Source organism: Trachypithecus francoisi, unplaced genomic scaffold (assembly GCF_009764315.1).
Source record: "Trachypithecus francoisi isolate TF-2019V2 unplaced genomic scaffold, Tfra_2.0 Lachesis_group14, whole genome shotgun sequence".
In the NCBI taxonomy this organism is placed as follows: domain Eukaryota; kingdom Metazoa; phylum Chordata; class Mammalia; order Primates; family Cercopithecidae; genus Trachypithecus; species Trachypithecus francoisi.
The window spans coordinates 23,234,087-23,256,865 of record NW_022681459.1 but is presented as its reverse complement, the minus strand read 5'-3'; the positions used below and the strand labels follow the sequence as shown (position 1 = coordinate 23,256,865).

At 44.8% G+C, this 22,779-nt stretch overlaps 2 protein-coding genes across 2 annotated transcripts; both read right to left on the bottom strand.

Annotated features, from left to right (window-relative positions):
* Positions 1-754: 754 nt before the first annotated feature.
* On the bottom strand, positions 755-1,149 carry LOC117095749 (cytochrome c oxidase subunit 7A2, mitochondrial-like). The gene has a single exon (XM_033232423.1). It carries the CDS (start codon positions 1,004-1,006, stop codon positions 755-757), a length of 252 nt encoding a protein of 83 aa, XP_033088314.1. The 5' UTR covers positions 1,007-1,149.
* Positions 1,150-18,765: 17,616 nt separating this feature from the next.
* Positions 18,766-22,050, bottom strand: LOC117095746 (carbonyl reductase [NADPH] 1). Its single transcript, XM_033232421.1, has 3 exons — positions 21,494-22,050; positions 20,853-20,960; positions 18,766-19,484 (listed from the first exon to the last, which is right to left on the bottom strand). Exons 1-3 carry the CDS (start codon positions 21,780-21,782, stop codon positions 19,048-19,050), a joined length of 834 nt encoding a protein of 277 aa, XP_033088312.1. The 5' UTR covers positions 21,783-22,050; the 3' UTR covers positions 18,766-19,047.
* Positions 22,051-22,779: the final 729 nt, after the last annotated feature.

The window sequence follows — 22,779 nt, the reverse complement described above, 5'->3', positions numbered from 1 at the left end:
TCTGATAATATTCTTCCTAAAAACATGCCTAAACATCTTAAGAATTCATCATATATATATATATATATTTTTAAACCTAGAGTCTCAGATTCCTCAAAGTCAGATGGCTTCCCAAACTGCAAGCTTGGAGTCAACTCTCTTGCAGTCGAGGCTCTCGGCAGTGACCTGGGAGACTGCTTTCCTGAGACTTGCACATCAGATCTTTTGGAACTGGGCAGTAGGGGACAGTTGGACTCTCCTTGCCTTCCTCCCTCATATCTATAGAAAATGAAAGGCCATGTTTTTAGACCTTTACCCTCTTATCATATTTTGACTGAAGTCAAGGACTGGTCTAATTACTGTTGACTCAGCTGTTTCACTGAGATAAGTTTAATAAAAGAAAGTATTCTTGGCAAATTGGCCAACTAGTACAATTTTCTTTGATGAATGGCTCATTTTTAGCAATGTTATTATGGAAATCTGAGAATAATCTATTCATTTTGCTTTTATATAAGCAAAATCCCCCATCATCCTGGCTTCAGCAATTAACACACTGATGGTCTTGTTTCATGAATGTCTCCCTTCACTCCCACATTCTTCACCCCACAGATTTGTTCTAAAATCAGAGACATCTCCCACCCCCTGTGGTAAAAACTGCTTTATTGGTGATGGTAAGTATAAGTCAATAAATATTGATACCCAAAGAAGAGCTCAGATAATTGGTCCATATAGAGCTCGATGAAATTGAACCAAGTGATTGCTGGGATAACCGAAGTCAGTGTTGCTTCTTGGGAAAGGAAGTCATGGCCAGCAGATTTATGGCATTTGCCATCCCACCAACTCTAAGAACCATGGTTACTCTGTAGAGGAGGGTATCAGTCACCCCACCCTTTAAATGTACTGGAATTCCATTATCCTCCTGAAGCAGCTTTTGCTTTTCTGGAACTTTATGTTCAAAATACCTACAAAAAGCAGTGCTTATGGTCCTCTGGGCAATCTGATAAACAGCCAGTAGATTCCACAGCATCTTGGTTCAGTTACTGCCCACCAACTGGGACAGTGGAACACTGGGAACCCAAAGATATCTTATTTCCTCCACAAATATTCACCATGGGCAAGGTGCAAGTGGCCTACGCCCATAATCCCAGCACTTTGGGAGGCCAAGGTAGGCAGATCACTTGAGGCCAGGAGTTCGAGACCAGCCTGGCCAACAGTGGAAAACCTCTCTCTACTAAAAATACAAAAATACACAAGCCTGTGATCCCGGCTACTTAGGAGGCTGGGACATGAGAATCACTTGAAACTGGGAGGCAGAGGTTGCAGTGAGCCAAGATTGTGACACTGCATTCCAGCCTGGGCAACAGAGTGAGAGTCTGTCAACAAATAAAAAAGAAAAGTCACTATGTTCCTCTAAGAGATAAGGACTCTAAAAATAAATTACCAGGCTAGGTGTGGTCACTCTGTCACCTGGGCTGGAGTGCAATCGCACAATCACAGCTCGCTGCAGCGTCAACCTCCTGGGCTCAAGTGATCCTCCTGTCTCAGTTCCCCCAGTAGCTGGGACTATAGGCTGATGTAGGATTTTTCTTCTCAATCCCTTTGTAAGCCAGGGATCCCTGGCCGGCAATATCCCACCTAGGCCTCACTTGGCCATGCTGGCATGCCGCAGCTCGTCTGTGTCATAGTTTGTACCTGAGTTTGGTGGTTCCTGAGCTCTTGTACCGCATCCAAGAAGAATGAGGATACATAGGATGTTGAAGGATGAGGAGGGCAGAGAAAAATTTTATTGAGTGATGAAAACGGTTTTCAGCAGAGGGAGGACTCGGGGTTGGTCCACCTATTCAAAGGTAGGAAAGTTACCCCCAACTCCACAGGATCTGGGGCCTTTTATGGACTCAGAATGGGGAGTGTGTGCTGATTGGTTTGTGGATACGTGAAAAAGGTTAAAGTGAAGACATCACTCAAAGGTGGGCATGGCAGTGTAGGAAACCAATTAGGACAGGGTAGATATATGTAAAATAGGTGAGAAGGGTGGGGATTAATCAGAGGAAAGTGCGCCAAAGGGGAAGACAAGCTCTCAATCCAGTCCATGGATTGAACTTGCAGCTTGGCTTTCAGGTTTTAAACTGTCTTCGGCTTGGAGGTGGGGTTTCATGGGGGACCCATCCCTATCTGCTTAGGCATTTGGCTATCCCCTGTTGCTATCGCCACCACACCTGACTAACTTTTGTATTTTTGGTAGAGACAGGGTTTTGCTATGTTGCCCAGGCTGGTCTCAAACTCCTGGACTCAGGCGATCCACCTGCTTCACCCTCCCAAGGAGTTGAGATTGTAGGTGTCAACCACCACACCCAGCCAAGATCTTCATTTTCATGAATCAAACACTTCTGTAAATGATTTGCTTAAAGTTGTGGGTTCAAATGCAGTTGGCAGAATGTAGAATTGCCTGTGGGTGTTCTGAGCTCAGCGAGAGCCACTGAGGGACTGTGTGTCCCAGATGTAGCTGGTGGTGGAGGAGGCGTCACAGCCACTCTGTGATTGTGCACTTGTTCACAGTGTCCCTTTATTTAGCCCTTATTTTTGCCTCCTGTTGTACAATCAGTCCCCCCAAAAGCTGAAGATGTGATAAAATCATGAATAAGAACGCTGATATGGTTTGGCTCTGTGTCCCCACCTAAATCTCAGCTTAAATTGTAATCCCTATGTGTTGGAGGAGGGACCTGGTGGGAGATGACTGGATCATGGGGGCAGTTTCTCCCATGCTGTTCTCATGATAGTGGGTGGGTTCTCATGAGATCTGATGGTTTAAATGTGTTTGGCAGTTCCCCCCTCTTGTGCTCTCTCTCCTGCCACCATATGAGATATGCCTTGCTTCCTCTTCGTCTTCCATCATGATTGTAAGTCTCCTGAGGCCTTCCCAGTCATGCAGAACTGTGAGTCAATTACACCTCTTTTGTTATAAGTTATCCAGTCTCAGGGTGTTCTTTACAGCAGTGTGAAAACAGACTAATATAGGAAATTGGTACTGGGATAGTGGGATACTGCTATAAAGATAACCTGATAATGTGGAAGCAACTTTGGAACTGGGTAACAGGCAGAGGTTGGGTTGGAACAGTTTGGAGGGCTCAGAAGAAGACAGGAATATGTGGGAAAGTTTAGAACTTCCTGGAGACTTGTTGAATGGTTTTGACCAAAATGCTGATAGTGATGTGGACAAGGAAGTCCATGCTGAGGTGGTCTCAGATGTAGATGAGGAACTTATTGGGAACTAGAGCAAGGGTCACTCTCACTATGCTTTAGCAAAGAGATGGTGGTATTCTGTTTCTGCCTTAGAGATCTGTGGAACTTTGACCTTGAGACAGATGACTTACAGTATCTGTCAGAAGAAATTTCTAAGCAGCAAAGCATTCAATGTGACCTGGCTTTTTCTGAAAGCATACAGTCATATGTGTTCACAAAGAGATGATTTGAAATTGGAACTTATGTTTAAAAAGTTTCATCGTATTGCCCAGGCTGGACTTGAATTCCTGAGTTCAAGTGATCCACCCACCTCGGCCTTCCAAGGTGGCCTTCCAAGTGCCGGGATTACAAATGTGAGCCACCTCGCCTGGCCTGGTGTTACATTTTAAATGCCTCTCTGGGCCTGATAATTTAAAGGGGCTCACATTCCCCAGATAGTTTTTTTTTTCCTATAGCAGGTGGCTGGAGGTGGTCCTTGGGTTGTGGCTGTATCACTGTCGTCTCTGACTCCGACTTCACATCACTTTCCCTGCTAGTCTGTAAAAACGCCCTCTGCTTCCTTTCTCCTTATAAGGATACCTGTGATTGTGGTTAGAGCTGACCCAGATAATCCAGGATTAATCTCTTCCTTCAAAATCCTTAACTCGGCTGGGCACGGTGGCTCATGCCTGTAATCCCAGCACTTTGGGAGGCTGAGGTGGGTGAATCACCTGAGGTCGGGAGTTCAAGACCAGCCTGACCAACGTGGAGAAATCCCATCTCTACTAAAAATACAAAATTAGCTAGACGTGGTGGTGTATGTCTGTAATCCCAGCTGCTCAGGAGGCTGAGGCAGGAGAATCGCTTGAACCCAGGAGGTGGAGGTTGTGGTGAGCTGAGATTGCACCATCGGACTCCAGCCTGGGCAACAGAACGAAACTCCATCTAAAAAAAAAAAATCCTTAACTCAATCCCATGTTGCCATGTAAGGTAATATTTAACTCTTTTATCAATACATAATGTTCACAGCTCCTGGGGATAAGAAATAGAAATTTTCCCAGCACTTTGGGAGGCCGAGACGGGCGGATCACGAGGTCAGGAGATCGAGACCATCCTGGCTAACACGGTGAAACTCCGTCTCTACTAAAGATACAAAAACTAGCCGGGTGAGGTGGCGGGCGCCTGTAGTCCCAGCTACTCGGGAGGCTGAGGCAGGAGAATGGTGTAAACCCGGGAGGCGGAGCTTGCAGTGAGCTGAGATCCGGCCACTGCACTCCAGTCCGGGCGACAGAGCGAGACTCCGCCTCAAAAAAAAAAAAAAAAAAAAAAAAAAGAAATAGAAATTTTTGGCAGGGATAGAAGGGCATTTCTTTTAACCTACCACAGAGGTTTGTTAAATTAACTAAATAGACAACTCATATTTACGTACTGCCTCCAGCATTAGAAAGTAAACCCAAGGGCCAGGTGCCCAGCACTTTGGGAGGCTGAGGTAGGTGAATCATTTGAGATCAGGAGTTTGAGAATCACTTGAACCTGGGAGGTGGAGGTTGCAGTGAGCTGAGATCATGCCACTGCAGTCCAGCCTGGGTGACAGAGTGACAGTCTGTCTCAAAAAAATAAACAATAAAATAAAATAAATAAATAAAATAAAATAAAATAAACCCATGGCCAGGCACAGTGGCCCACACCTGTAGTCCCAGCTACTCAAGAAACTAAGGCAGGAGGATTGCTTGAGCCTGGGAGGTTGAGGCTGCAGTCAGATATGATCATGCCACTGCACTCTAGCCTAAGCAACAGAATGACACCTTGTCTCAAAATAAATAAATAAATAGAAAAGGAAAAGAAAAGAATCCAAGAGCTTAGCCTTAAAGGATTTTGGGGTAAGTTTCTTATTTTATCTTCGTAAGTCCAACTGGACCTTCCAAAACCCAGCATCCCTTTATAGCTAACTCTGGCAGGCCCCAGATCCTCCTGAGGGCAGCTGGCAGACGGCCACGAGCTCTCTGAGCAATGTCCAGTCACCCACTAACTCTTCAGCATCCAGGAACAGAGGAGCCATTCTCTGAAGGTTGCAGAGATTGTGAATGAGGGACTGGAAGAGAGGGAAACTTCTAGTCTCTTCTTCTCTTAAGCTTTTCCCTCTTCCACAGCCTGATAAATCCCTTCCTTGGTGGGAAACATGAGCTCTCACTTGCCCTTGCTCCTCTGTGTGAAAGGACAGGCAGTGAGGTATGGTGGCAACTGTTGGCTTGCTTGAGTGTCTGGAAGCCTGGTGCTGAATGCCAATGAGGCCTTTCCACGCTGGCTGGCAGTAGGATGGAGGCTTGGGTAGGCTGGTACTTGGCATCGTATAAAAAGAGCAACAGATAACACTGTCTTTGTTTGCCGGCCATGATGTCATCTCAACACAGAAAATGACCCAGTCCAAGGATACACCCTGGGAACAACTCCAGTGTCCCTGTGTGATGTGGGAGAAGACTAGGGGACTCTTGGGGGCATGGGCTGTACCACTGGGGGCTGGCTGAGGCCAAGCCTACCGTGTGCCTTAGTAACTTAAGAAAGATGGCCGTGGATCAAATCTGAGGCAGAGAATCTCACTCAAAGAAAGACAAAAACTTTAAAGCTACTACATATAAAAATAAGCTAATGAGCACTACTGAATTATGAGAGAATCCACTGTTAGGCCCATGGCATTTAGAAATGCTAAAGGGAGTTCTTCAATCTGAAAGAAAAAACATTAATGTGAAAAGAGAAAGCAATTGAAGGTATAAAACCCATGAGTACAATTAAGTACATGGACAGACCCAGAATATTTTAATGCTATAAGTATGGTGTGCGGTCCATTCATCACTCTCATATGAAACCCAAAAGACAAATCTATCAAAAAATAATAATAGCAATAGCAACTAGTTAAGAGGTGATATAAAATATATAAATTGAGACAATTAAAAGTCAAAATATGTGGAAGGGGATGGAGTTAAAATGTAAACTTCTTTTGTTTTTTGTTTCTTTGTGATCTAAGTTGTCTTCTCTTTAAAATAACTTGCTCTAGCTCTATGAAATCTCTTTTTTTTTTTTTTTTTTTTTTGAGACAGTGTCTTGCTCTGTCACCCAGGTTGGAGTGCAATGGCGCTATCTTGGCTCACTGCATCCTCTGCCTCCCAGGCCCAAGTGATTCTCCTGCCTCAGCCTCCTGAGCAGCTGGGGTTACAGGCACCTGCCACCATGCCTGACTAATTTTCATATTTTTAGTACAGATGGGGTTTCACCATGTAGGCCAGGCTGGTCTCGAACTCCTGACCTCGTGATTCACCCACCTCAGCCTCCCAAAGTGCTGGGACTACAGGCATAAGCCACCGCACCTGGCCTCTAAGATGTTTTTTGTAAGCTTCATGTTAACCACAACACAAAAACCTATAATAAATTCACCAGAAATAAACAGCAATGAACAAAAACATATTTCCAGAGGAAATACCTTAACCACAAAGGAAGACAGTGAGAAAAGAAGAGAGGAGTTACAAAACACCCAGAAGACAACCAACATAATGGCAGTAGTATGTTCTTACTTGTCAGTAATGAAACAACATAAATGGACTCAGTTCTCCAATTAAAAGGCATAGAGAGGCTGAAAGGATCAAGAAATAAGACCCACTTTACCTATAAATTGGGTCTTCTTACCAAAAAGAAACCCACTTTACCTATAAAGACACACTTGGACTGAAAGTGTAGGTGTGGAAAAAGATATTCCATGCAATTGGAAACCAAAAAAGAACAGGAGTAGCTCTAGTTATATCAGATAAAATAGACTACAAATCAAAGACTAAAATGAAAGAAGGTCCCTATATAATGATAAAAGGATCAATTTGGCAAGAAGATGTAACAATTACAAACATATATGCAACCAACACTGCAGCCCTCAAGCATATAAAGCAATCATGAATAGATTTAAAGGGAAAGACAGACTGAAATACAATAATAGTAGAAGACTTTTAATGTGCAGATTATTCAGATAGAAAATCAAAAAAGAAACAACCAGAGTTAAACTACACACTATATCTAATAGGTCTAACTCACAATAGGAGAACATTTCAGCCAACTGTTGCAGAATACACATTTTCATCAGCACATAGAACATTTTCCAGAATGAACCATATCTTAGGCCACAAAACAAGTCTGAAGACATTCAAAAAAAACATAAATCATATCAAGTATCTTTTCTGACCACAATGGAATAAAACTAGACCTCCACCTCCCAGGTTCAAACAATTCTCCTACCTCAGCCTCCCAAGTAGCTGGAATTACAGGTGTGAGCCACCGCACCCGGCCTAATTTTTGTATTTTTAGTAGAGACAGGGTTTCACCATGTTGGCCAGGATGGTCTCGAACTCCTGACCTCATATGACTCACCTGCCTTGGCCTCCCAAAGTACTGGGATTACAGGCGTGAGCCACCACGCCTGCCCCTAGAAGCTGTCTTCTTTTGTGTCTTTCACAATTGTCCAAAGACCAGCCCTGCCAGGGGCCTGTTTGTGTTTCCAGTGGCTGCAGTCCTTTAAGGCCTCTAGCATGAAGTGGAGGCGCAGGAGGGACGGCAGAACTCTAGTGCTCCTGAGCTTGGACATGGGGTTGGGGTGAGGACCAGCACCAGCAGCACTAATGTGAGCAGCGATGACGCTTCTAGTCCCCACACTTGTGACCTTGCTACCTCTGGTGCTTCTCCCTGATGTGTTCTTCCTTGTAACCACCCCCACCAAACCCTCAACCAGTGAGAAAGCAGGTGATATCACATGGCATAGAGAGATGGGAGTAGTGACTTGAAGAGCTACTCTTTGAAGTTATGTGTTTTGCAAATTGTGTGTGTGTGTGTGTGTTTGTTTTTTGCAACACAGCTTCACTCTGTTGCCCAGGCTAGAGTGCAGTGGTGTGATCTCGGCTCATTGCAACCTCTGCCTCCCAGGTTCAAGTGATTCTTATGCCTCAGCCTCCCAAGTAGCTGGGATTACAGGTGTGCCACCAGGCTCGGCTAAGTTTTTGTATTTTTAGTAGAGGCAAGATTTTGCCATGTTGGCCAGACTGGTTTTGAACTCTTGACTTCAGGTGATCAACCTGCCTCGGCCTCCCAAAGTGCTGGGATTACAGGCATGAGCCACGGTGCCTGGCCCCAGCAAATGTTATACTAACTCACTGTCACATCTCCAACTTAACATGGTTTTGCATGGATGATTTCAACATGGCCAATGGTTTTGACACTTTCTCTAGCACTACCTGGAGAAGCAGCTTACTTCCTTCACTGGTACTGGCTTACTGCAGTTGTGCTTCTGAGTTTTGGGTTGTGTGGCAGGATCTTGTTGGAGATTGAGGAAAGTAAGGCAATACGTAATTTGAACAAACAACTTCTCTATTCTTTTATTATCTATCCCAGAATCATTGACTATAAACAGTATGAAAGAAGGTGAGTTCAAGGGTATAAAAAGGCTTCTTTACTGCTTCCTGAATAGTACACAGTCAGCTTTCAAAGACTCGTATAAGACCACCAGAAAAACCTGATTATTATTAAAAAAAAAAAAAGTTAACTTCATTAGAAGCTTACTAGGCAAGGGAGCCACTGGCTGAATAATTCCACCCGATAGACTCCCCCAGGGTCTTGAGACACGAGGTTTTATGTTTGGATGGTTAGTCATAGGGTGATCTTGGAGCAGAAGTTCATAATTGAGGTTTAAATTGTGGCTGGCCAGAATTTATAAACTAGGAGTGGTGCTAAAGTTGTTTGTATTTGAACCGTTTATGAGCTTATCTTTCTAAAACATGACTCCACCAAACAAACTGACACTCAAGGTGTTTGAATTTGAACCAGTCTATCTGGATTTTAAGTTTGTGGTCTCTATATAATCTGCTTGACAAGTTATAATTTCTTCACTTTTCTATTACTGAGACATAATTTTTGAATCATATTTCAACCACATCTATGGAAGAGAAAACATCTTTGACCTACAGCACTGGATGAAGTATTCATGGCTGGAAGTCACTTCAGTTTCAATAGATATTAGGTCTTCTTGTTTTTTTCAATAAGATCATTGATAAAATAGCGACTGTGTGGCAACATTTATGATTCTGTAGAAGTACATGTTTGATCACTGCAACACTGAAGAACTTTGTCGTCTACTTCTCAGCCAGGAACCAAATTGGCACAATTTAAGCCAAGAAAGCTGATACTATCTGCTCTGTTTGAAGAGCCCAAAGAACTGGATGTGGGACTATCGACCAGATTATTGAATTTTCTTTTTTCTTTTTTTTTTTTGTGAGATGGAGTCTCGATCTGTTGCCCAGGCTGGAGTGCAGTGGTGCGATCTAGGCTCACCGCAACCTTCACCTCTCAGGTTCAAGTGATTCTTCTGCCTCAACCTCCCAAGGAGCTGGGGCTACAGTCTTGCACAACTCCATCTATACTTAAAAACAATACACAATTAGCCAGGTGTTATCTCCTAACTTTTGTTTTTTTTTAGTAGAGACAGGGTTCCACTATATTGGACAGGCTGGTCTTGAACTCCTGACCTCAGGTGATTGCCCACCAGGGCCTCCCAAAGTGCTGGGATTACAGGCGTGAGCCACCGCACCCAGCCCAGATTGCTGAATTTTCTAATGTCTTTATTTCCCAGATCTCTATAATATTAAAGATCATAGAAAAGACTGTAGGATAGAAGTTTAACGTTCTCTAAGATGGTGCCTGTTCTGCCTTGAGAAGGCAGTAGTATGTCTAGAATGACTCTTTTTAACCCACTGTCAATCCAGTCCTGTGAATTTCTTAGGCAAGGAGACCTCTGGCTTTAATTACACTCCCTAGTTCTCTGTCAGTCTCTGAACCAAGGCACGCAGGGTTTTTTGAGCCACTTTTTGGGCCTTCTTTAAAGTGTGAAATACGTATGCCTGAAGACAGAATAAAGCAGCATGGAATTGTTCCTCAAAGGTTAAGATTTAGGGTTTTAAATTGAAGCTCATATTTTCTTTTCTTTTCTCTTTTTTTTTTTTTTTTTTGAGACAGTGTCTTGCTCTGTTGCCCAGGCTGGAGTGCAGGGGCATGATCATAGCTCACCGCAGCCTTAAACTCCCAGGCTCAAGGGATCCTCCTGTCTCAACCTCCCCAGCAGTTGGGACTACATGTATGTGCCACTATGGTCAGCTAATTTTTTAATTTTTTTGTAGAGATGGGATCTCACTATATTGCCCAGGCTGGTCTTGAACTCCTGGCCTCAAGCAATCCTCCTGTCCCAGCCTCCCAGAGTGCAGGGAATATAGGCATGAGTCACCATGCCTGGCTTCTTTATCTTGAATTAAGAGATTTGAAGACTTTTTTTTTTTTTTTTAATGAAGGGAAATCAATGGGCCAAAGGGACCCAGAGAAATATCAGGAACTTTCCTGATAGTTGGCATCAGCTTATTGGGTTGGCAAGTCTCTGTCTGATTTGTGGGCAGTAGCCAATTAGCTTTTGTAGCATAAATCCACTCTCAGTCACTGGACGCCACCCAACGTTCCACTGTTGGCCAAAATACCCCATGATGTTGTATAACTGTCCTACAGCTTTGACACAAGTCAACACAAGTCTATTCCAGTACCAGGCAGTGAGATGTAGACATCAGCACATAGTTCCATAGTCAAGGAGACTAAGCATAAGTAGAAACCTTCCTTAAAGCATCTGTGTAAGAGAAGAATCTTCCACTTGTACAGTTAGTCCCACATCAGTTGGTTACTTACTAAGCTCTATTAGTAAGTGTGGTTGAAGTGCTAATTTCTATGAAAGGATACCCAAGTTTCATTTTAACCAAGACAGAAAATTCCCATTTTTTTGCATGACCTTATAAAGAGTACTCAGTTTTTGGCCATCTGGCTTGTTATAGTATTTGCCATTTACACAACCAATTCACTACAAGGGATCAGTACTAATGGAAACTGGGAAATGCCCCAAGGGATGTTGTATCAGTCCATTCTCTCACTGCTATAAAGCAATTCCTGAGACTGGGTAACTTACAAATAAAAGAAGTTCAATTGGCTCACAGTTCCACAGGCTATACAGGAAGCATGGCTGGGGAGGCCTCAGGACATTTACAATCCTGGCGGAAGGCAGAGGGTAAGCAGGTACAACTTACATGGCTAGAGTAGAAGGAAGAGAGAAAGGGAGGAGGGGCTGCACACTTTTAAACAGCCAGATCTCATGAGAACTCTATCACAAGACAACACTGGGGGGGATGGTGCTAACCCATTCATGAGAACCTGCCCCCATGATCCAATCACTCCCACGAGGACCCACCTCCAGCACTGGGAGGATTATTGATATGAGATTTGGGTGAGGACATAGCAAAACATATCAAATGTGGACATACTTCCAATGGTTGGTTAAATTAGGTTTAAGCCATGGAGCCACAAGGGGTACAAAGGCAGTATTAGGAACGGGGCCCACACAGGTGATATAGTTAGGAGATAACAAGTAGCTATTTGCAATCCAGAACCTTAAACCAGCAGAGAAAGTGGGGGGGGCGGGGACAAAGGTAAATAAGGAACAAAGGTAAATAAAAACAAAGGTATGTAAGGAACAAAAATGTGAAGGCATGTACAGCAGTCAGTTGTTCTAGGCATTTGAGATCTCGTTCTAATGTCTTGGGAGGTGAACCAGGTTGACTATTTTCAGTGAGAAGCAAAAATTGTGCAGCTGGAGGGCCCACTATGTTAAAGGAGGCTCCAGGGGTAAGGCGACAGAGGGCTTCAGGCACACAGCTGCTATTGCTACTGCTGCTCTGAGACGAGGTGGATGGGTCTTTGCTGCTGGATCAAGAAAAAGGTTGTCATAGGTTTTTGCTTCTAGGCTCCAGAGAACTGGATAAAACTTGGAAGGCTGTCTGTATGAATGAGCAGAGAGGTTTATGTTAGGTAAGGCCAGAGTGGGAAGTTGTTGGAGGGTTAATTTCAGTCACAGGATATCTGCTTACGTTGGGATTTTGGTTTCTCTTTCCTAGGGCCACCATAACACATCCGGGCAGGCGTGGTGGCTCATGCCTGTCATCCCAGCAGTCTGAGAGGCCAAGGCAGGTGGATCACTAGAGGTCAGGAGTTGGAGACCAGCCTGGCTAACATGGTGAAACCCCGTCTCTACAAAAATACAAAAGTTAGCCGGGCGTGGTGGTGCGTGTCTGTAGTCCCAGCTGCTCCTGAACTTGGACCCAGGAGGCAGAGGTTTCAGTGAGCCGAGATCGCATCACTGCACTCCAGCCTGGGCAACAGAGCAAGACTTTGTCTCAAAAAACAAAACAAAATGAAACAGATAACCCCAAACTTGGTGACTTACAACAGAGATTTACTCTCACGGTTCTGGAGGCCAGAAGTCTGCAATCAAGCTGTGAGTATAGGCACATTCCCTCCAAAGTCTCTAGAGGGAAATCGTTTCTTGACTCTTCCAGCTTTTTGTGGGCTGCAGGCTTTCCTTGGCTTGGGTCTTTGGCCACATCCCTCCAATCAACCTGTCTTCATATGCCTGCCTTGTCTCTCTCTGTTTTGTAAAAAGACACTTGTCATTGATTTAGGGCCTACCCAGATCATCCAGGATAAGCTCAGCTTGAAATCCTGAATTACATTTGCAAAAATCTTTCTTCCAAAGAAAATATTCATAGATTCTGACGCATGGACATATCTTCCTGGCAGCCCGTCTTCAATCTATTACTGTTCCCCAAAATGGGAATTATGGCATAGATGACGTAAAGTTATAGAATTGTGATTACAAGTTAGGGGCTGACTTTCTGCAATAGCTAGTGTGACCCTAAATCTCCTTTGTTGTCTTTTAGTGTCAGGACTGGGCAGTTCTGAATGGTAAATCCTTGTGAGGGATGGACTTCCTGGGATAGTCCATATCCTAAGAAATGTACCTTGTTCTGCCAAAATTATACTTCACAGGGTATAGACACCTTCTCACCTATATTGGGATTATGGAGATCCGAGTAAGTAGCCCAGCTAAGGGAAGGCATGGATTCTGACTCCGTGTCATGAGCAACTCCTCTTTCCCTTGTACCTCCGTGTGCTCCACCCGATGCTACTTTGTTTGCAGCCAACATGCCCAGTACTGTTTATCTGAGACTAACACCTTGTACACATTAGAAGTGGTATTGAGACCTGTGTGTACAGAGATGTCAATTCTCCGAATTGTTCCAGCCTGAAGGTGCCTCATGGTTGCAGGCCAGCATAGCTGGTTTGAGGCTGTTTAGCAGAACTAAGTTCTGCGTTCCAGAGCTGCAACTCCGGAGGGGCTGAATGTTCCAGAAAGTTTTATAATGCCCTGACTCCCGGGTCTACCCTCTCCATGAGCTGTGTATTGTGTCATGCCAAGACACATTCCTCTTTTGATCCTAGCTGAGCCAAGCAATGCTTTGCAGGGCTAAGAAGTCTGCCTCCCTGAAAGCAAAACTGGATGGTGATGGGTCAGTAGGGGGCCTGAGACAGGTGACAATTGAATTAAAACTATTTTGGGAGAATCCCAAAGGGAGGAAAACATGTGCCAAGTAATTTTCTTGGTTGTGCACCCATCACCCACTGCAAAATGCAGATGTTTGCTTTATCTTAAGATGCAATGAAATTATTTACACACTAACTGCTTTAGTTAGCAGTTAGATCCCCTTCTTGCTTAACAGAAACTGAAACTTAAGAATTAGAGAAAAAAGATGTCCTGTAATTAGACTTCCAGGCATGGGCAGGCAATCTCTGTGTGGTTCCTAGTATGCCCTCAAATGGGAGAGAATGTTTTTGAAACTCCTACTACGCCGTAAGCCATTTATTCGAATGTTTTCTCTAATTGTTATATAACCCCTGTTTGCTAAAAGTATCTACATTTTTGTTTTATCCAAAGTCACAGTTAATAGTTAAAATATATGGCATCTCCCCATGAGACGTGTACCCATAAAACAAACGAATTGCCAAAGGTGTGTCCATGTATGGACAGTCAGTTGGACTCCTTCATTCATCTTCTTCACTGTAACCCACGTGTTTGATCTGAGTGTGTTTGATTAGTGACTCCGAGATTAGCAGAGAGCTACCGTCTCATCATGACTCCGCTTTACTCAAGCAGATCTGGCTGAACTGCCTGTGCCCTGCCACCCTGAGTCCACTTTCTCTATCAAAGTCAAGTCAATAGCTGGGCACCTGCTGGGTGTGGTTCCCTTTATGCCCCAACCAGTATTTCTTTCTTTCCAGAGAGTGTTTGATATTTCGCTTTACAGACATAGAGCTATTCAGGTTTTCCATTGCTTCTTCAGTGAGTTGAATGTTTTTCTAAATATTAATAAATGTGTACATTTTATGTAAGTTGTTACTTCCAATGATATGAGATTGTTAGTAATATGCTCTTATCTTTTTTGTTTGTTTGTTTTTTAGACAGAGTCTTACTCTGTTGACCAGGCTGGAGTGCAGTGGCATGATCTTGGCTCACTGCAACCTCTGCTTTCCGGGTTCAAGCGATTCTCCTGCCTCAGCCTCCAGAGTAGCTGGGATTACCAGCCACCATGCCTGGCTAGTTTTTGTATTTTTAGTAGAGATGGGGTTTCACCCTGTTGGCCAGGCTAGACTTGAACTCCTGAGTTCAGGTGATCCACCCGCCTCGGCTTCCCAAAGTGCTGGGATTTTAGGTGTGAGTCACTGTGCCCAACCCCTTATTATCTTTTTATTAATCATAATGATGCTATTTCTCATTCCTGACATTGGTAATCTGTGTCTTTCATTTTTTTTTTTTTCTTTTTCTTATCTGTCTGGCTAGAGGTTTAGCACTTTTTTTTTTTTTATCTTTATTGCTTTCTTCTGATTATATTGATTTTTGTTCTGATCTTTATTTCCTTTCATCTGCTCATTTGGGGTTTCATTTGCTCTTATTCTAGTTTCTTACTAGAAATTAGAGGTCATTGTTTGAGATAGGTCTTTTTTTTTTTTTTTTTTGAGACGTAGTTTGGCTCTTGTTGGCCAGGCTGGAGTGCAATGGCGTGATCTTGGCTCACAGCAACCTCTGCCTCTCGGGTTCAAGGGATTCTCCTGCCTCAGCCTCCCTAGTAGCTAGGATTACAGGCATGTGCCACCATGCCCGGCTGATTTTGTATTTTTAGTAGAGATGGGGTTTCTCTATATTGGTCAGGCTGGTCTCGAACTCCCGACCTCAGGTGATCCGCCGGCCTCGGCCTCCCAAAGTGCTGGAATTACAGGCGTGAGCTACCACGCCCGGCTGAGATAGTTCTTTCTTTTTTTTTTTTTTTTTTTTTTTTTTTTTTTTTTTTTTTGAGACGGAGTCTGGCTCTGTCGCCCAGGCTGGAGTGCGGTGGCCGGATCTCAGCTCACTGCAAGCTCCGCCTCCCAGGTTCACGCCATTCTCCTGCCTCCGCCTCCCAAGTAGCTGGGACTACAGGCGCCCGCCTTGTCGCCCGGCTAGTTTTTGTATTCTTTAGTAGAGACGGGGTTTCACCGTATTAGCCAGGATGGTCTCGATCTCCTGACCTCGTGATCCGCCCGTCTCGGCCTCCCAAAGTGCTGGGATTACAGGCTTGAGCCACCGCGCCCGGCGAGATAGTTCTTTTCTAGTGTAGGTGTTAAGTAGTATAAATTTCCCTCTAAGTACTGCTTTAGTGCCATCCCACAAACATTGATATGTTTTCAGTTTCATTCAGTTCAAAATACTTTTGAATTTAACTATCAGTATCTGTTTAAAAAATTTTTATTTTTATTTTTCTTAACTTTTGATATATTTTTGACTAAGGGTGTTTGAAAGTGTATTTTTTTGGTTTCCAACTATTTTTTGGATTTTCTGGCTATCTTGCTATTGATTTATAACTTAATTCCAGTGTGGTCAGAGAAAATACTTTGTGTGACTCAACTCCTTAGTTTTAAAAGCTGGGACAGATATTAAAGCATGTTTTTATGCAATGGTAACCTCAGCGAGGTGAATTTGGTGAAGGAAAGAAAGGGAATAATTACAAGAACAAAATGTTTGGGAGGGCGATAGTGGACGAACCAGGACTCAGGTGGGAGCGCTGCCTGGTAAGCAGTGTGCCTCTTCTTGTAACGGAAAGCGGGGCATGGTGTGCTGTCTGGTTAGAGGTATGTTGAACAACTCTCAGGGGCACCTATTTCTTTTTTAGGGAACAATTTGAGGACATCCTCTCGCATGACTAGTCTGGGAGATGTGCGGAAAGAATAATCATTTTACAGCATAGGAGAGTTAATTTATTAGGGGAAAAGACAGCATTGGCTAGAATTGCTGTCCGTTTGGGACTGGGGTGGGAACATAAAAGAGCACAGTCAGCCTCTTGTTTCCTTTCTCCCCAGCGTCATCATTTGTTAAGAGCTGCTAGAGCGGCTGGCATGGTTATTAATCTTGGGGATGGGTGTTGTGCCAGACTCACACAAGAGTGAAGGGTGTTTGCAAGGCAAGACTCGTAGCATCGAGCTATGGCCCTGTTCATTCTTGCAACTCTTTCTAAATTGTAGGTAACAGAGGTGCAAGTGCTGTCCTGTCTAGTGGTGACTGAATTGACCTCCTCCTCCCTGTGCAAACACCAATGTTGCCGTCATTTGCAATTCAGCTCAACATTTGTTGATTGCATATAATCTGTGCCCTTTTCGCTTTTCCTTTGAACCAGTTATAACATTTCCCTGGTTCCCTCATAAGTAAAATACATTTTTTGAATATTACTTTTATATCTGTATGACAGTCATGATTTTACCTTTTTCTGAAAATGTTATTTTAGCACCATGTACCTATTACCTGGCATAAGAAATCCTTAGCAATAAAGACGGAACCACGTGTGGTCCTCCTCTCCTCACCCCCAGAGGTAAGCAGGTACTTGAATTTGGAACAATGCTTTCTCTACATCTCTTAAAGAAGCTAGGTGTTATTTGTAAGGTATTAAGGGAAAAATATCTTTGCAATACAGGTATACATTTCTAAAGTAGCACTTGAGAATACCAGTCTTGCTGTAGTACATGTGGTTGTTTTCTGGTGTCTGTTTACAAAAACTAGGAAGAAATGAACAGCCCTACTGAAAGGTGAAACTTGTTAAAGTAAACCTCACTTTTAACACAAGGGACTAGGCTGGGGGCGGTGGCTCTTGTCAGTAATCCCAATACTTTGGGAGGCTGAGTCAGGCAGATCACTTGAGGCCAGGAGTTTGAGACCAGCTTGGCCAATATGGTGAAACCCTGTCTCTACTAAAAATACAAAAGTTAGCCAGGGGTGGTGGTGGGCACCTGTAATCGCAGCTAGTCAGGAGGCTGAGGCAGGAGAATCACTTGAACCTGGGAGGCAGAAGTTGCGCTGAGCTGACATTGAGACCCTGTCTCAAAAAATAATTAATTAATTAATAAAATAAGGTACTCTTCTGAAGCAGTTTGGAGAATTAAAAAAAAGAAGACAAAATAAGGGGTCTCTCCTTCTTTTCACGGTGATCACTTTTTGTTTCTCAAAGCCTTAATTCTCACTGGTGAAGTGTGAGAGATCACAACAGTGTGATTCTGTGGAAGAAAGAGAATGGCGTGGGCACTTCCTGGGTGTTAGACAGTAAACACACACTTCTCATTACCAGCAGGGACGGTGTCAGGCCCATTTACAGGAACTAATGACAGCAGGGGCTGTTCTCAACACTATTTTTTTTTTTTTTTTTGAGATGAAGTCTTGCTCTGTCACCCAGGCTGGAGTGCAGTGGTGCTGTCTCGGCTCACTGCGACCTCCGCCCCCTGGGTTCAAGCGATTCTCCTGCCTCAGCCTCCCGAGTAGCTGGGACTACAAGCGCCCACCATCACACCCAGCTCATTTGTTCTCAACACTTTATCTCAATACATACAATCCTGTAACTGTCATCCCAATTTGATAGTTGAGGAAACAGAGACAAAGAAAGATACAGTATTCTGCCTGAGGTCAGGAACTCAGAGGGCAGAGCTAGGAGTGTCCACTCCCAACCCCCAGGTTTTGAAAGCTTTCAACAAACAGAAAAGTTGCAAGAATAGAATAACAGACACCCATAGGCTCACCCAAGTTCAACAATGTGCACATTTTGTCACATTTGCCTTATCTGGTCATCAGTCTGTATATGCTTTGCTGAAACACATTTATGTTGTACACCTCATGACACTTCATCTCTACATAAATAACATTCCTATGGAGATCTGATAGGTCCCTCATCAGCTCGGTATCTCATGCAAGTGCACACTCACGTTTCACACATTGCAACTAGCTGTTTTTCCCCAACGACTCTGGCTTTTTAAAGAGACCAAGTCAGCTGCCTTTGCCTTTGTGGTACTGGCCATGTTTTCCTAGAGGCTGGGAAGGGCCAGAGCCAGCTATGTTCACAGGCTTACATGCTGTCAGCTTGTGTTACATAACGTGGATATGGGGAGTTCCAATGCATTGTTTGACCTACAACATTGAAAATACTGACTAACTGGCTCTTTATTTACTCTCTGAGTTTGCTCACCGAGTTGTACTGTCCCTTCCCTTGACCTTTTAGGTTGATTGTACTTGAGACAAAGATTATTTAGTATCTAAACAATCTGTACAAATGGACTTATAAAGAACCATTTATTCATCTGTTGATTTTCATTCATTATTTTCATCAATTACAATTTTTCCTCTCCCTGCATCAGAGGAAATCACAAAAGACCTGACAGATTTAGGTAGTCAACTGAGTGTGTAGGCTGCTCAATTAGTAGTGTATTAGTGAGTACTAATTGATAGATCTTTTTTTTTCTTATATAAGGATATTTATGACTTTGTAAGTGCCCTTTAGACTAACTCAGGACAGGGTACAAAATGGGGCCCATGGATGGAGCTGTGAACCCAGCTCACCACTGTTCAACTCTCTTCTCTGCAACAAATTGTCCATGGGGACCCTCAGCATCCAGGGGCAAAAGGGCCAAGTACACAGGGGTCTCTGCTCCTTCTTCTGGGCTCTTGGTGGCATTGGGTCCTGCCATGTCGGTTCTCACCCACCCCGGGCAGCAGGCATTCAGGAGGATCTTGTCCCCTTTCCTCTGCTCACTCAGTTTCCTGGCGTGGATCCTGGAGAGAACGGTGACACCAATCTTCGTCACTCCGTAGGCGCTGCTGGGCCAGCCCTCCTTCTGGTGCACTCCCTTCTTGGTATCCTCCACAAACTTGTTCATGAGCCCCACCAGCTCCTCCTCGGTGATGGTCTCACTGCGGAACTTCTGCTGCAGCTCTGGGCTGCAGCTTTTAAGGGCTCTGAGACTCATCGTGCTAGATACGTTCACCACTCTCCCTAAGATACACCACAAAGCATTATGTAGAAAGGTGTGCAACAATCCTGTAGAAAGGTGAATGCCAAATTTGCAGGGATTTTGAAGCAGAAAATTTTCGTATGAGAGACAGTTAACTGGTATGAGTTCTAAGAGGAATATGCATAGCAAGTGTGGTGGAACTTCATTCCTGCCTTCAAATTTTGGCTGAGTAGAGTCAGGTGAGATTTGGAAGAGCTGCCCTTTGAGGTCCTGGTGAACCAGAGCCTTAGAAGTAGCACAAGTTAATAGGATGACAGGACAGGGAAACAGGATAAAAGCTGAGAATAACCCGTAATGCAAGTACCCAACTCGAAGCCACACATTTAAATTTTTCTACAAGTAGCTGCTTATTGCTGCTTTATTTAATGGGTGGGTTCATCTCCTGTCCCATTACTTAGGGTAACCATCACAGCAGTTTACAACCAAAGAAATGTGATAGTCATATCCAGCACCTTGAGCACGTCAAAGGGGAGTTAAAATGGGCCCGGAGTTAAGCAGCGGCAGATTATGGACATCTCTGTGTACCATGCTAAGGGCTTGGACTTTCCTCCTGAAGGATTTTTGGGAGCGGCATGACCATGCAGACCGCATGCAGGATGCTGGGAAAGGAAAAGACTCAAGACCAGAGGTGCCTTGTGAAGGTTTGCAATCGTCCAGAGGGACAGGTGAGGGCCTGCTGTAAAGCCGGAGAGATGGATTCAGGAGGAACTCAGTGGGCACAACTGCTAGGACCTAGTAAGTGATTATGAGGGGTGGGGCATGGTGACCTGCACGATCCTGGTGGGTAGGTGGTGGGCTCTGTGTCCCAGACAACTTAGGGAAAAGGACAGGGATCTTCTGGAAATATCTTAGATTGTGGGGAAAGGCATCAGGAAGAGTCGGAAAGGCAGCAAGACAACTCTGTGGTCGGGAGCTTAAGGAGTGTTCCAGACAGGTGACAGGTATTAGAAGGGCCTAATGAACTGGTGGTAGTAAAGGCTCCACCAGCCTGAATAACATCTCTCTGAAAGAGCAGAGAAAGGGTACAGGATGGACTCCCACGTGGAGGGGCATGGGGCAAAGAAAGAGCATCTCTCAGGAGACGTTTGAGCTCAGACCTGAAGGATAAGAGAGTCAGCCAGGTGTGCAAAGACCAGTGGGATGGGGAGGACGAATGGCCATGGGAGTGGGAGAAGTGAGGACAAAGTCCTGAGGCAAAATGGCACCTATCAGCTGGCAGGAGACAAAGCACAGAGGTTGGTGCACATGCAGCGTGAAGAGGAAGCAGGAGCCTGTAGGAGAAATCCCAGACAAGCAGGGGCCAGAGTCAAGCCCCAAAGAGAAGGTGCGCTGTTTCCCATCAGACTCACCTTGGGGTTTTATTAGAGGGAGTAATTCTGTGCACACATCTCGGGTACCAAAGAAGTTTGTTTTCATCGTCACTTCCGCTTGAATATGAAAGGGTGTGGGATCAGCAACTTTTAGGAGAAAAAGAGAACATAGTTAACACATTGTACCCACGGGGTAAAATTCTATAGAATGCTACTAAAAATAAAAAATTAGTGCCTTCTGTCTAAAGGCTGTGTCTGGTTACAGTATTGTGCCAATCTCTTGGTTTGATAACGTTCTAGTATTTTTGTAAGATGGTACCATTGGGGGAAAGAGGATGAAGGGCGCACACACTGGATCTTGGCATAACCATTTTTTCTTTTTGCAATTTATCGTTTATTTTAAAATCAGTTCAAAATTCATTCAATGGCCTTAAAGCTCAATTCAGAAAAACTGCAGAAAATCTGAAAGAGATCCCCAAAAGTCCGAGCCAGGGAAACACAAAGTTCCCTTTGACTGGAAAACTCCCTTTCTCTAAGGTTTCGGCACTCCCTGCATCTCCCAGCTCCTCCCTCTCCTCCCTAGGGAGCCCTTCTGGACCCCGCAGCCGCTAGGAGCCCCAGTGCAGCGCTTCTTCCACAGGAGTAGGCCACGTCGGGGAGGACACGTCCCCTCCCCGTACCCTTGAAGGCGATGCCCGCGTTGTTGACCAGCACGTCCAGGCCCCCGTACTCCTTGAGCAGGAACTCGCGCAGGGTGTGGATGCTCTGCAGGTCGTCGATGTCCAGCTGGTGGAAACGCGGGCTCAGGCCCTCCGCCTGCAGCTGCTGCACAGCTGCCTGGCCCCGCGCCACGTCCCGCGCCGTGAGCACCACTTCCCCCGAGAACAGCCGGCACAAGTCGCGCACGATGGCCAAGCCGATGCCCTTGTTGCCTCCAGTCACCAGCGCTACACGGATGCCGGACTTCATGGCTGAACAGGACGCGCGGGACACCTGCGTGAAGAACAGACCCGGCTCAGGCCCTGGAGATGAGCGGCGTGTATCTCAGAGACTGCGCGAATCTGGCGGGCGTGGGGCGCCCACCCGTAGGTTAACACGCCCGGCCGCTGAGCTCGCAGGCGCAGGCGCAGCCTCCGCCCCTAGCGGGGAGGGGCGGGGCGGGGCGTAACCACCCCTCCCCCTCCCCGCCGGAACTTCGCCGGGGTGCAGAGCTGGCGGAGAGCCAGCTGGCCTGACTTTGCAGAAACTGCTGGCTGAAGAGCGAGGCCTTGGGCGGAGAGCCAGCTGGCCTGACTTTGCAGAACCTGCTGGCTGAAGAGCGAGGCCGGACTCTAGCTGCTGGTTGCCGGCTGCCCACATGGCAGTGAAGAACCATTTGTAGTGGCCATGTGCCACTGCTTGTCCTTGGTTCTCTGAGGGGTTTTCTTCCTATTCCCCCAGCTGTTCAATCATTCCTAGTTGTGTTTGAAGAAATAGTACATTTGCATGTTTTTTTTTTTTTCCTGGTGTTGTAAAAAAAAAAAAAAAAAAAAAAAATATATATATATATATATACTGCAGGAACTGCAGTCTTTGGAGCTAGAGTTGCAGAAGAAACTGGAAAGAAATGACAGGGCATCACGTTTTTGTTGATTTCCCCGCTAAGTATATGAAAACAAAGCTACTGACTTAGCCAGATTTTCCAATAATGGTGGGAAACATTCACTCAATCCTTACAAGGTTACTTCTCTGGGCATTTGCAGGGCCATCAGTTTACCTATGCATAGGTGTAGGAAGTTTCACAGCCATATTTTACACTGAAAATAACACTCCAGGATGTACTTTTTAATCCCCATCTTAAAATGAAGAAACAGAGATCTATCCTGAGAGTTTATAACTTAGTTCAGTGGTGGGAAACAGAGAAATGCCAGGTGGTTCACAGCACAGAAAGCCTATCATTAAGACCCTATTATTGTCAGGGAAGAAG

Excerpts from the sequence above, each read along its gene's own strand:
- LOC117095749 (XM_033232423.1), bottom strand. The coding sequence starts at position 1,006 with ATGCTGTGGAATCTACTGGCTGTTTATCAGATTGCCCAGAGGACCATA.
- LOC117095746 (XM_033232421.1), bottom strand. The coding sequence starts at position 21,782 with ATGAAGTCCGGCATCCGTGTAGCGCTGGTGACTGGAGGCAACAAGGGC. Across the intron at positions 20,961-21,493 it reads CGCGGGCATCGCCTTCAAGG|TTGCTGATCCCACACCCTTT; the intron begins GTACGGGGAGGG and ends TTCTCCTAAAAG. Across the intron at positions 19,485-20,852 it reads CCCTCTAATAAAACCCCAAG|GGAGAGTGGTGAACGTATCT; the intron begins GTGAGTCTGATG and ends GGTGTATCTTAG.